General features: G+C 41.3%; 1 protein-coding gene across 8 annotated transcripts in view; it reads left to right on the top strand.

Moving 5' to 3' along the window:
* The window catches only part of LOC102923286 (transmembrane protein 45A-like), a 78067-nt gene extending 64698 nt beyond the window's left edge, over nt 1-13369 (top strand). For 6 of the 8 annotated variants that reach the window (XM_076549048.1, XM_042259435.2, XM_076549049.1 and 3 more), the window contains 3 exons: nt 8350-8495; nt 10010-10182; nt 12844-13369. In XM_076549048.1, coding sequence (XP_076405163.1) covers nt 8350-8495; nt 10010-10160 — 297 coding nt within the window. In that variant the 3' untranslated portion in view covers nt 10161-10182; nt 12844-13369. The remainder of the gene's footprint in view (nt 1-8349; nt 8496-10009; nt 10183-12843) is intronic. The other 2 variants (XM_006995759.4, XM_076549050.1) reach the window with 1 other exon arrangement.
* The last annotated feature ends 1167 nt before the right edge of the window (nt 13370-14536 follow it).

The raw sequence follows: 14536 nt of genomic DNA, 5'->3' as shown, positions 1-14536 counted from the left end.
GACAGTTGTTTCCTGTGTATGGTCTATCTTCATTTGTCCTCGCGTCCCAAAGATTGCTGGCAGGACAACTGCCCCGATTATGAGTCCAAACTGTAACTCATCTTCATCTGGACATTCAGAAAAATAAACGGCAGTTAAGAGCACATGACACTCTAGTGGAGGACACAGGTTCAGTTTCCATCACCCGTATGGTGGCTCACAACCCTCTGTAACTCTTGTCTTGGGTATCAGGCATGCAAGTGATGTTCAGAAGTACATGCAGGTAAACGTTCATACACATAAAATAAAATAAATAAATCTTTATTTAAAATGAAAGTCCATTCCAAAAGGGAAAAATGACTCACAGTAGTACTCCAAAGCCTGATATCATACATAAAATACATGTTTGGTCTTGTAATGTTGATGTAAATGAGAATAATAAAATATGCAGTGATATATAATTCACACTGTAAACTATAGAAAATGAGTCTCTGGCTTATTCCTTATTGGAGAAGAAAGTTAACTATAGTTGAAACCTAATAGTAGTGAGGCTTAAACCAATCAAACCATGTTTTTGTTGTTGTTGCTGTTTTTTTTGGAGAGTGGCGTACAAAATATAGTAAGAATAATTCCTTCATAGGCCTTTTTTCTTGTAATTTTCTGGTAGAAAACAAATTAGGACAGCTGATAAAAGTGTAATATTCGTTTTTAAAGATGACTTGATGAGTTTGTTAGTTTCTGGTCCTTAGTTACATATTCTTAATTTACCTGAGTTTAGGTTAAAGGATTGAATGTCTCTTGCCCTCCATGGCCCCTGTTCATGGCCTCCATCTTGGCCTTTCATCATATATGTATAGCTTCCAAACATTAGCAGGTGTGATTCCAGTGAAGTATTCAGTAAGAAGCACTCAAATTTGCCCTCATTCTGATATAAAGTAACAATAAAATAAGAAAAAATAGTAAAATCATTTTGCAAAGTGGTAGTTTTTAATTTTTTATTATTTATGTTTTTTTTTTTTTAAATGATGGCAACTGGTTACTTGAGACACTTTATTTTGGAAGTTTCTAAAGGCAACTGTGACTTCTGGGTAAGATGGTAGATTGGAACCCACTTCTGCAGGATCCAGCAAAAGAGGGGAACCAGGGTAAAAATAAGGGACGCTGTCTCTAGTTGAGAAAGACAAAGAGGAAGGAAATCAGCCAGCACGAGAGCTCAGGAAAGAAGTCGCTGGAAAAGCCCACTAGCCAGTCACCAACCTCAGCACACAGCTTGCCCTGTGTGGTAGCTGGGAGTTGCCTTGTTTTCCTGGACTCGGTACTACAGGGTCAGTGATCTGGAGAGAGACAGGCCAGGCTGCAAAGACACAAGAGGGCTGGAAGTATCTTGAGTGGGGAGACGTGGAGCCACTTAGGCTGTGGAGGTAGAGACACCAGTGTGACGGAGTCCTTAAGGCTGAGTTTTTCCATGGGCACACTGGGATACATAACCCAATAAGGATCCATCTCCCAGTTGAGGGGCTACTGATGCCAGGGGCACCTGAGAAATGAGGGGCTACATTGGTCCAGGAATGTTGCCTAGGTGGGGCTGTGGCCAAGGTAGGTATAGGCAGGCAGGCTTTCCACACTTTTCTCAGAGCCTCGCTCACAGAAAACCTCATTTAGAAAAAAAGATCTCCTAAACACCAGATAAGGAAGTATTAACTGGAAGATGAGGAGATATCAGGCTGGGAAATTCTAACACAGGGTGGAGTTCCCCTTCAAAACCCGTATCACCAGGTGGATATATCAACCTGGCTTGTCTGAATTAATGAGACTGACAGCCTTGTTCTCGAGACTAGCACTGAATCGAAGAGGTGGGAGAGACCACATTCAACCCCACTAAGAAGTAACACTGAGTTGTAACATCTTTTATTTTGTATTTTATTCATTGATTATTTTTACCTTTATCTTTTAGAATGTGCAGGTTTCTTCTGAACTTCTATTGTTCAGTTGTTTGCTGCCTGGGTGGATGGTAGTTTGCATTGTAACAGAATAGCCGTTTATAACTACCCTTCCTCCATCACGTGATGACTGTTGTCCTGGTTGCTTTTCTTCCTCCCCGACAAGCAGCAGACCGTAGGAAACAGCAAACTCAACTCCGTAAAAATCTCAGTTGAAAATGGCCTTAACATCCTAATGAAAAGATGCAGACTGACTCCCTGAACCAAACCCAAGATCCAGAGGCTGGGGAGAAGACCCAGAAGCTAAGAGTGTTTATTGCTCTTGCAGAGGATCTGGGTCCACTTCCTAGTACCCACATCAGGCAGCTCACAACTCCCTATAACGTTCCAGCATATCTGATGCATCTGGCCTTGTCAGGCACTTGCATGCATGTGTTCACGCCTGCACACAGAAATACCATACATACACGAAACATTCTAAAAAATAAAATAAATCTTTTTTTTTTTTTTTTTTTTTTTTTTTTTTTTTTTTTGGTTTTTTCGAGACAGGGTTTCTCTGTATAGCTTTGCGCCTTTCCTGGAGCTCACTTGGTAGACCAGGCTGGCCTCGAACTCACAGAGATCCGCCTGGCTCTGCCTCCCGAGTGCTGGGATTAAAGGCGTGCGCCACCACGCCCGGCTATAAATCTTTTTTTAAAAGATCAAACTATGCATTGTCTCCAGGAAATATACCTCACTTGTGAAAAATTAAGAAATAAAAAAAATTTAAAAATCCAAAGTTTGGAAATCAACCTACTGAACACATTGAAACAGAAAAGAAAAGAAAAGAAAAGAAAAAAGAAAAGAAAAGAAAAGAAAAGAAAAGAAAAAAGCTACAGAGCTGTTTTGATAACTTGATAAGTAGACTTCAAACTAAAGTTTGTCTGAAAAGATAAAGAAGGGCCCTCCATATTAATGGGAACAATTCAAGAAGACTTAGCAATTGTAAATATTTAAGCATGGAAAGTTGGGGCCCCCCGGTTTTACAAAAGCAAACACTAAAACTCATGAAAGGTCGGCTAGGTCCTAATATAATGATGGTGGAAGACTTCAGTTCCCTATCCATATCTTCAGGCAGGCCTTCCAAACTAAAAATTACTGAAGAAACTTCAGAGCTAAACTGTTAAACAGACCAACTGGATTAACAGATGTCAACAGGTAATTCATCCAAGAGACGTAGCTAGCCTGGGCATTCTTCTCAGCAGCTCTCAAAACTACCTCTAAAATTGATTAGATTATGGACCACAAAAATGAGCCTTGAGAACACAAAAGAAATGGAGCTGGGGAGATAGATGGCTTGGTGGCGAAGAGCACTGGCTGCTCCTGTAGAAGACCTAGGTTCCGTTCCCAGCACCCACATCAGGCAGCTCATGGCCAGCTGTAACCCCAGTTCCAGGGGTTCTGGCTCTTGTGGGTGCCTGCATACAGGTGGTGCACACACACTCATACACATAAATTTAAAAAACTAGAGATTACAAAAGAAATCAAAACTGCTTGTGTCATGTCAGATTGTAGAGGATGATGCTAGAAATTAATTGCAAGAGAAACTGAAGGGACCACACAAGTCCTTGGAGAATGAAAATTATAGTACACGCTGCCTCTACCTTGAGCCAGCTCTACTCCCTGTAGGCAGCCTTCCTCAACAGACTGAGAAAATCTCAGATTCGGGTATATCTAAGATCCTGGGGTCTCCATTGCAGCCTAGGCTTCAGTGCCACTCAGTCAGGTAATAGCCTCTCATGGACTCTAACCCAGCCACAATTACCTGGCTATAGGCGCTCTCTAAAATTATGGAACACGGCTCCATGACTCATTAAACATTTTCCATGGCTCTTGCATCCTCCACGTGTGCAAACTCAATGCCATGTGAATGATACTACCAAGTTCTGCTGCCAGCTTGAGATGCAGACCGTGCCCCCTTGGACCTCAGCTATATCATTTTCTGTGTACTGACTTTGGAAAACACTTCCCTGGGCAGCTTCCTTCAGAAAATGGGAAACCCCTTTAGTTTAAGCTTTTTTTTCCCCCTTCAAATGAACTTGGTTCTTAAGAAGATGGAGCCTCAGAGAGGTGGAGTTTTACCCTCGGAAAATCTCTCCCATTGCCCTAGTATAGCACAGGTTTCTCTTAAGTGGTGCTGATTTCTTCAACAGTTACACCTGTTTCCTCAGCATCAGCTGGAATGCTCTTGTGGTGATTTGAATAAGAATCATCCCCCCCACCCCCCCCACCCCCCGCCCACCAGCACCACCATATTTGAATGCTTATTTGCCAGGGAGTAGAACTTTTTCAAAGAATTAGAGGGAGTAGGAGGTGTGGCCTTCTTGAGTAGGTATGGCCTTGTTGAAGGAATGTATGTCACTTGTGGGGTGGGCTTTGAGGTTTCAAAATCCCAAACCAGGCCCCATGTCCCTCTCCTCCTGCCTGCCTACAGATCAGGATCTAAAGTTCTCAGTTAGTGCTCCAGTGCCATGCCTGCTGCCGCGTTCCCTGCCTGATGACAATGGACTAACCTCTGAAACTGTAAGCAAGCCCCAATGAAAGGCTTTCTGCGGTGATGGCGCACGCCTTAATCCCAGCACTCGGGAGGCAGAGCCAGGTGGATCTTTGTGAGTTTGAGGCCAGTCTGGTATACAGAGCGAGATCCAGGAAAGGCACAAAAACTACACAGAGAAACCCTGTCTCGAGAAAAAAAAAAAAAAAAAAAAAAAAAAGAGTTGCCTTGGTCGTGGTGTCTCTTCACAGCAACAGAACAGTGACTAAGACAGAAGTTGGTACCAGGGACTTAGGTATTGCTGTGACAGCCCTGATCATGCTCATTTTTTTTTTTTTTGGAGGAATATGAAGACTTAGAGACTTTGGACTAGAAAAGTAGTTGGATGAGCATGGAAGACAGATAGAAGCATGCTGAGGATGATTTGAACTGTGGAGGTCCAGCTCAAGCAATTTCAGAGAGAAGAGTGTTAGTATTTTAAAGACCATTCTTGTGATAGTCTTAGCAGCGAATGTGGCTGCTTTTTGCCCTCGTCCTAAAAATCTGCCTAAGGCTAAATTGAAAAGGTTTAGAGTAATGGTGTTGGTAGAGGAGATGTGAAGAAGATAAAAAGTTTAAAGAAAAGCCTGATGCTAAATAGAATAAAGGGAGCGGTGGCCTCCGGGCAAGACCTCACCCAGCTGAGCTTCCAACTTGTGAAAAAAAAAAAAATCAAAGGAAAGTGTAGGCAGTGAGGCTTTCGCCATCAACCACAGAAAGCTGATGCAAATGTGACTGAAGGGAGGAGGCCAAGTTCCAGCCCCATCAAGCAGCAGAACTTGGCAGCTTTGGTCATGTGGTTCTGGCTTTAGAGTCAAGGATATAAGAAAGGGGATGTGAAGTCTCCCTCCATTGCTAATGAAAGCCACTGAGGCCAGGCGTGTGTTAGGGGTGTCCCAGCATAGAGGCCCAAAGGGGCCATTGCATGAAGCTGTGAAGCCTGGGTTACCTTGGAAACCCTAAGATGTTGGAGATGCCTGGCATCTCTGGGATACCTGAGTTCTGGGATACCTGCCAAGGAGAGCTACATACAAGGGGTGGTACCAGCCCAAGAAAGGGAAGTGTGTTGCAGTCAGCAAAGCTGAAAGGAGTTGGAGATCTAAAGTGCACATTGACATCAGACATGGAGATGCAGAATTTGAAGTTAGCCCTGCTGGATGTCAGATTTGCTTTGGTCCAGTATTTCCTCACTCTGCTCCCTTTCCTCCCTTTTAGCATAGTAATGTGGATTCTGTGTCATTTATGTTGGAAGTATGTGACCTGCTTTTTGATTTTACAGAGAGTTACAGTTAAGAGATTTCCATGAGTCTCAGAAGAGATGTTAAACTTTGGACTTTTAAATAGTGTTGAGACTGTGATAGACAATAGGGACTTTTGAAGTTGGACTGAATGCAGTTTTGCATTATGATATGGCTACAAGCTTATGGGGACCAGAGAGTGGAATATGGTGGTTTGAATAAGAACGACACCCCCTATAGGCTCATATACATATTACAAACTAACAGGCCCTGAGCAACATATAATTTATAACGACTACATTTTGAGTTAGTTGCCAATACTGGAAATAGAGGAAACATCACTAAAATGTTTATTTTCTCAGCTTTTTTTTTTTTTTTTTTTTTTTTTTTTTTTTTTTTTTTGAGTAAGAACAGAAATATCTGGCAGCATTAGGCCAGCATTCCAAAGTGGCAGTCGTGGGTGGAAACATGTCCCATCAACTCATCATTTGCATCAGCTCCTGACAAGGTAGAGAGGCAGATCAAAGTTTTCTGTTCCAATCCTGGTCCTATGCCCTTTATTTATCAACCAGTTCAAGGCCATGATTTTTCCTCCCAAGACAGTATGTTAGTTACAACTAGCAAGGTATTTCCTAATAACCTTTTCCTGGTTTCTTTATATTCTGGGAGACAATATTCGTTTGTTATTGATTTTAAGTATAGGAAAATTAAGCAATACATGACCCTGTCCTACTCTCTACTAGCTAACATCTATCTATCTATCTATCTATCTATCTATCTATCTATCTATCTATCTATCTATTTATCTATCATCTATCTATCTATCTATCTACCTATCTATCATCTATCATCTATCTATCCATCCATCCATCCATCTATACTATATGTGTATGTGTCTATAAAACATTACTTATTTCTTATTGGGATAAAATTTACATAACATGATGTCTAAGTCACTGTTCAATTACTGTGAAAAGACACCATGACCATGACAAATAAAGGAAAGCATTCTGTTGGGGCTTGCTTCCAGTTTCAGTGTTTTAGTCTATTGTCCTCATGGCAGGAAGCATGGTGGCATGCAGGCAAACATGATGCTGGAGAAGTAGCTTGAGAGTCCTATATCCAGATCCACAGGCAGCAGGAAGAGAGAGACATTGGCCCTGGCTTGAGCATTTGAAACCCCAAAGCCCACCCCCAGTGACACACTTCCTCCATCAAGGCCACATCTTCTCAAAAAAGGGGCCATACCTCCTAATCCCTGTCAGGTAATGCCTCTCCCCTAATGACCAAGAATTCAAATATATGAGCCTATGGGGGCCATTCCCATTCAAAACACCACACAAGGAGTGAACCATTTTAAATTATGCAATTCAGCAATGTTTAGCAGTTCCATAATGCTGTGAGTACACCACCTCTGATGAACTCCAAAACATCTTAAAGTTGAAAGGTATGAGTCCTACAGCTTTGGTGATATTTTACCATGCTTTTTAAAAGGCAATAATAGATACCATGCAATTCCATATGAATTTTATGATCAACTTTTTTAAAAATGTCTGTGAAAAACCCTATTGGGATATTAATAGCTGTTATTTTGGTTCTACAGTTGCCCTGGGTATTTTTGCCATGTCAAAAATATTGGGACATCTAGTCCATAATTTGAAGTGGTTTTCAATTTTTTTGGGTCCTTGACTTCTTTCACTTACACAACTTTATGCAGCTTCTGGCATGTAAATTTTAAAGCTCTTCAATTTACCTGTATTCATGTGTATACTTGGATGTGCATGTGTGGTTGTGTGTATTCATATGTGTACTTGCATGTGCATGTGTGGTTGTGGTGCCCGGTATCTACAGCAGTGCCTTATGAATACCAGTAAGATGTACTACCATGGAGCTTTATTTCCAATTTTGCTTTTGAGTACTTCACTTTGTTCAGTGTCAGTTTAAGTATATTTTTTAAAACTATATTGTTGAGTTTTGACTGCTTGTGTGTGAAAATATATGTGATAGTTGTGTCCTGATTTTCAATTTTCGAATATGTGAAACTCCTTCATTAGCTTTGGTTATGGGGTTGGGTTCTTTATAAATTTCAATATTTGAGATCATATTATATGTAAATAGATCACTTTACAATTTCTTTGCCCAAATGAATGTCTTTTATTTTTCTTGCCTACTTTTCCTAACTAAAATTTCCAATACAATGTTCAACAGAGGTGATAATACAAAATATCTTTATGTTGTACCTGATCCTGAGGAGAAAGTCCCAACCTTTTGCCACTTAACATAACATTATCTATGGGTTTTTACTTATTTAAAAACCTTTTGCAGTCTAATTTTGAAATACCAGAGTGAGGCTGCGCAGTGTAGCTAGAGCTCCAGGGATTTTGGAAAATGCACCCAAGGCCAGAGTGACCACTAGGAACATTTCAAAATTTGATAATTAAATACACTTAAAATTGTTCTTCAAAAATATGCCTCGGTGGAGAGTGACTACGGAAAAACCTGGTGTTGTGTTTGTGACGCCTCAGCTAATGGGAGCCATCTTAGTTCGCCAATGTTTTGAAAAGAGGCTCCTTTGAGAATGTAGATGGTTATTTTAATGTGCACCTGTTTTGAGTTGCAGATTGCTTTTGTCCTGTATCCCCTCAGTGGAAGCCCTCCATGGAATCTGACAGATATTGAGAATAAGATGTTCCTCACCATGTGCTTTTCTTGGCATTATGCATCAACCTTTATCATCATCGGATTAAATTATACTTTTATCACCTGGTAAGTTGGCACTTTAAAAAAAATGAATGGTACATTTCCTTGTGTATGCCCATCAAGACTGGACAGTGTTGAATGTCAAATTCAAAAGGAAGGTTTTATTCTTACCTTCTCATAAACTGGACTAGGACATTAGGAAGTTATCTCTACACAAAGAAATGGCCAGCAAAAACGTCCATGTTGACTTAAAGTTGTAATAGTTTAGTGATATGGCTGCTGTGCCTCCGACCCATGCCCTGTTCTACAGCATGCTTTGTCTCTTCACATATGTGGGCTTCTATTCTGGATGGCCAGTTCCCCTATGTGCGATGAGACCTCCACTTACTTATGTGTACACACTTTAATTGTCCCATTTCACAACCTTGGGACCTTTCTTTGACAAATGTATACAAATCAAATTAAATAAGACAGTAACTCTAATTTTTCCAAAAGTTGAATGATGCATTCTTTTATACAAGAATCCTGATTTAACTTTCTGAGCAGGTGAGGAGCAAAATACCAGATTGCTGAGAACACATATTCCTAGTTCTATGGCCTATTGGCTATGACTTCAGACTCAACCACAATAAATATGAATCTTATTGTTTACTAAATAGAGATAATGGAATCTAAATGAAGTAGTGTCCTTATGTTCCTGAAGATGTAAAAACTCAGCAAATGGTCTTGTCTCCTAGTCTGTATTGCCTTCCTCTTCCTCTTCCTCTCTATTTGGTATAAAAATATGAGGCGGAGACCCTCCCATGGGGGATGTTGTTGTCCGGTAACCAGGGCAGATTGGAGAGGTAGACAATTAAAATAGAATACAGCAAGTGAACGTAGTAGAAAGAAGGAGCTCAGGAAAGGCTCCTCACAAACCGAAAGGTGAGCTCAAAAATGAGCAGGAAAAAAAAAGCAGATGATCGTGGTTTCCAGGGTGGGTTAGTGCTGAAGCACAGTGGGCTGGACTGATCCTAATTACTAGACATGCAGACTCCAACACTCGATTCTTAAGACGGCTACACTAGGTGAAATACTCTACAACTGCAGTAATGCGTATGTAAGTGTTCGGCATGGTGGGCATCAGCTCCCGAGAGCTTGTAATGTGACACAGTCCCTATTACTTTTAGTGGACCCGAATACTAACATGTAGATAGTGTTGCACACCTTGCAGGCTCTCCAGACCCCTGGAATGTAGTAGCTGTTTCTGGGCCCCGTGGTTTGCCAGCTTCTACTGCAACCAGCTTTGCATCCATCCCCTGGGCATGGGCTCCAGATCAGCCCTCCTCCTCTGAGCTGTACGCTGGAGCAGCTGGGACACCAGGGCTCTGAAAGAGAAACTTGAACTGTTGTTGCCTTCTCCGGCTCCCAGACGTCCCTCTTGGGCTTTGGAGCAGCTCACTTGGCTCTGTAGCTGCTTTCTTCCTCCTCCTTCGGGTTGTTTCTGCTCGTTCCGTTTCCCTCCCCCCAAGCATGTGCATCTGCTCGTCGTTAAGGCTGGCTGGGCTACTGAGTCTTGCTCTCTCCCCCTGTTGTTCCAGGCTGACATCTGGGCCTCATCTTCTTAGGGGCTGGGGAGTCTTCGGCAACAGTACCAGGATGCAAGGAAAAACTCTACTTCGTGTCCGCTCCCCTCCAGAGCCAGCAGATGACTACTGTCTCTTCATGTTTCAAAAGCCTTCAGATGCCTAATACATGGCTTGTCCACTAACAGGTCCCCAGAAACAAGAAACTCCAGTTTTATTTCCCAGCCTCTCCCAATCCCCACCACGTGTTCTTCTAATCTCTTGATTGACCAGACAGTTAGTTCCCTTTACCTGCTGCAGTCACACTAAACGGCCATCTCTTCTTTGACACCTTCTGTGATTCCTCTGGCCCATGTTGATCTGTTTCCTGAGCTTCAGTAGTACTTTGACTTTGAATATTGTTACATATAAGTATAAGTTGTGACATTGACCACTTGCCCCCATTCGCCTGTCCCCACAGCTAGTCTGTATCTGCACGTGAAAACAATCATTTTCATATCCCCATAGCGACTGGCACATTGCCAGACATACAGTAAGTGCTCAGTTAACATTTGTTAGCTGTTTACTAGATTTCTACTTCAAAGGTGCTTCAATACAACCTTCCTTTGTTTGGAAGTTATATTTTATATGTTCATTGATTTTCCTTTAATATTGATAAGACCAGGATTCTCTGAACTATTTTGATACATATTTAAGCAACAGTTTCAAAATACCACCAAGATTCAGCATTAAAAAAAAGATTCAATATTGTCTTTCCGTGAGATCCCATGAAAAACGAATTCAGTGCTAACTTTGAGACTAAGGAGGCTTGAAGCTCCTTTCCTCAGGGTTTGACTATGAAGTGGTTGCTTATCCACAAGTCATTGCATGTCAGACATTGAATCCAAGTTGTTTGACATGGCACAATGGCTGCCACACAAGCACCTCTAAGTTATTGAATTCTCCTCCCGAAATCCTTGAAAGATGATGCAAAATGTCCTACTTTTGCAAAATAGTGGTTCAAGATTGCCTCATTCTATCCCCTGCCTGCAGTCTTGATTGTGTAAGTTTGTCGGTGAAACCTATCTGTTTGGAAATATTGTTGCATATTTAATGTGTTTTATACATATATATATATATATATGTATATATATACACATATAGATAGATAGATAGATGTATGTACTTCTCTTGCAAATAACTATTTCAATAGCCCTTGCCTATGAGTAAGGAAGCATTGCCTATTTTCTGACGGGTTTTCCACACAGTGAGTCATGTGAGCCATTGGGAAGAACAAATCAGGGCTTGCTAACACACCAGGTACATCGAGTTTCTTAAAAATAACTTTTTGTGTCAGCTCTGCTCTTTTTCACAGTGATTTATGAGAACATGAAGCAAGAGCAGGGTCACACCCTGACCTTGACTCCCCAAATTTCCCCCATTCTAGTAACTGGCAGTTGTGCCTGGGTATTTATTTATTTATTTATTTAGGGTGTTATTTTGAGGGGGTTTTGTTTTGTTTTTGAGACAGGATCTCACTATGGGGTCTAGAACTTTCTACATAGGCCAGGCTGGCCACAAACTCACAGATCCATGTGCCTCTGCCTTCTGAGTGGTGGTTTAAAGGGGCGTACCGCCATGCCAGGCTGCAGTTCCTTTTTATTATCCCCGCTCTCACCCTGCCTCACAGAACCATTTCTCCATGTGGGCTACAGGTCCCTAGAGCCCAATAAAGGTGTGCATGTGGCCGAGCTTAGTGGCTTTACAGCAGCAGCAGCTACAATCCAGAGAGAAAGCACAGGACACAGTGGCTGTGACTGGGCCTGTGCTGACATTTCATTCCCAGTAAAGCAGCCAGGAGTTGTTTCCTTGTCCTCATGAGTCTTTAGAAATGAACATAATTGATTAATCCCTTTTGTCTTACATGGATGGATGTGGTACTATGTGGAAAGGATGTGTGGGCTTTTGTAACCAGCCCTTAACCTGTTACAGAGCATCAATCAGCCTTTCAAAACGGAAGTGACTTGGTGTGTTCAGAACGTATGAGCAAAATCAGTAGTCAATAATTAAGGCAAATGACTGAGCCATTTTTTTTTCTTGGCTGTTGCGTCAACAGAAATTATTGATTCTGCTCAATTGCTGTTTATTGGAGGTGTTCGTGTTAGCGGGCAGTGGCTGAAGAACTGGTAACCTCTATTGACAGATGAGGGACATGACCTGTCAGATTGCTTCACATGTCAGTGGTGTGTCCAATGTGTCAATGTCATAGGTTAGAATCACTTCTGACTCTGGCTAGGATTGCGCCAGCAGACAGGATGAAGCCAGTGAAGTGCTTGTGAAGCTTTTGTGTAGGATCGGAGCACAGGGAATGATGGACTGTATGACTAGAACTGAACGGGCAAAGGGAAGAGAGAAAATAAAAATCAGAATGTAAACAGGCTGAAGAAACTGGTCATAAAGAGACATTCAGCCCAGGCTTGACATGGGCCTTCACTTGGTCTGTCACTCTAGGGAAAGGTCATGTACTTCCTTACAGGAAATGACGTCTCTTTGCAGTCTGTAGGTAGTTGTGGGTTTAATGTAGATGTTCCACCAGCGTCACATTGTCACAGTCAATAGAGTCCCCTGCTTTTATAAATGATCAGTTGTGCATAACTAAGCAATCTCATAATACATTTAAGAGACACACATTTCCTGTTTACTTAGACCTTTGCTGTCGTCTGCACACATTTTCAGGCATCTCCAAGTCAAATAGAAATCATTTTACTTTGGGGATTGCCTCTGTTCGTTGTAGGAATAATCTGTATATTACTCTAAAGTTTTGACCCTTGACATCATGTAACCAGAGATGATTTTCTTTTTCCCCTCAGGTTAGTAAAATCTAGACTTAAGAAGGTGTGCACCTCGGAAGTTGGGCTCCTGAAAAACGCCGAACGTGAACACGAGTCAGAGGAAGAAGTGTGATTTTGAGGGGCATCTGTTCTTTCCAGACAAGCCTCCTCTTTTTGCACTGCCTTTGCTGATGGCTTTGTCTCTTGACCTTTGAAGAACAGCTGTCTGAGGCTGACTCTATGTTGTTTGTATTTCTAGTTTTGTTAAAGTGTTGCACTTTTAATGTCTCACTTTCTTACCGCTTTAAAAGTACCTTGGGTGATAAATTCACTTTGCATATTGTGCATGACGTGATATTCAGAAGCAATAAGTTTTCCAAAGTCATGTATGGTTTCATCCATGTCTGTACTGTGAAAACTATTTGTTTTATTTCCCTGATAGATACCATCACGATTCATGACCTTGGCATCACTTGTAATTCATTCAATGTTGAATTTTACTTGTTTATCTTGTTGCCACAATGAAAAATAAATGAATGCATGCACCTCTGTGCAAAAACCTCAACTCCTCACTTTTTTTTTTAAATTGAAGTATACTTCACGCTCACATGATGCATATACAGAAATTCCTTTCTTGGAGACATTTTATATGAAAAACTTAGATGCAAAAACTAGACCAGAAGTCCTCCTGTGAGCTTTCTAAAGGTAATGACATTAAGACACATGGTTTCAAAGATGTCAGAGACTAGAAGAGGGACATTGTGGTATTAGCATAGCCTAGCATGACCACTCTGCCATTTGCTCTGTCAAAAAGGTAAAGGATTGAACAACATGCCCTTATACCAGTGGTTCTCAACTTGTTGAGGTTGTGTTTTATGAATACTGTTTTTGGAACAGCATGAAAAAGTTAGTAAACTGAGATCTAAAGCCCCAAATAGGAAAGTCTTATATTTATTTCCTTTACCCTGTGCCAGGAAGTCTCCATCCATTTGTAGAATCTGTAAAGATTATCAAAAAATCTACTTTGGTAAGTTGTCCAAAATAATGACAAATATAACAAAAGTATAAAGGGTTTTCTGCTCTAGAACACAGGATGAAGAAAGGCGGCTCAGCCATACTCACCAGCCTGTGGGGTAGGTAGAAATGGGGTCAGTCATTCAGCAGATGTTTATTATTCCATTTCCAAATGCTAGGAAGTATTCAGCAAACTAAGAATGGAGTGATGTTCAAGCCAGAGCTGTTGTCTCCAGCATACATTCCTGGGGGAGAAACAGGCAACACCAAAGTAAAATATAAGACTAGAAATTGAGGTGACCAGTGATGTGAAGTAAAAGCAGCCCAGGAAGAAGAATAAAGAATGGTGAGGTGATCAGTGCCATTTTGCCAAGGGTCCTTCCCCAGAGGTCTTTTTATGAAAAAAAAAAAAAAAAAAAAAAAAAAAAGGCACCCATGCTCCACTTTTATGTGACATCATGGTGTTTATGTTTCCAAAAGATTAGACTGTACCAGGACAAGACTTCATCAAAGACAGGGCAAGATAGGGGTCCCCCTCCCCCCTTTACTCCATGCTTTTTCTCAGCTGTCACCAATCTGAAGATTCAGTTCCTGAAGTTCTGCCATATTTCCTTCATGAGTATCTCATGCTACATCACCATAAACCCAATAAGAAACCCTTTTAATCAGTCAGTAGGAATGATGTACTGATTGCACAGACAGGAATGTGAGTGATGGG

The sequence above is a fragment of the Peromyscus maniculatus genome, chromosome 12 (genome assembly GCF_049852395.1).
Source record: "Peromyscus maniculatus bairdii isolate BWxNUB_F1_BW_parent chromosome 12, HU_Pman_BW_mat_3.1, whole genome shotgun sequence".
Taxonomy (NCBI): domain Eukaryota; kingdom Metazoa; phylum Chordata; class Mammalia; order Rodentia; family Cricetidae; genus Peromyscus; species Peromyscus maniculatus.
This window is presented reverse-complemented; position numbering and strand designations above follow the sequence as displayed.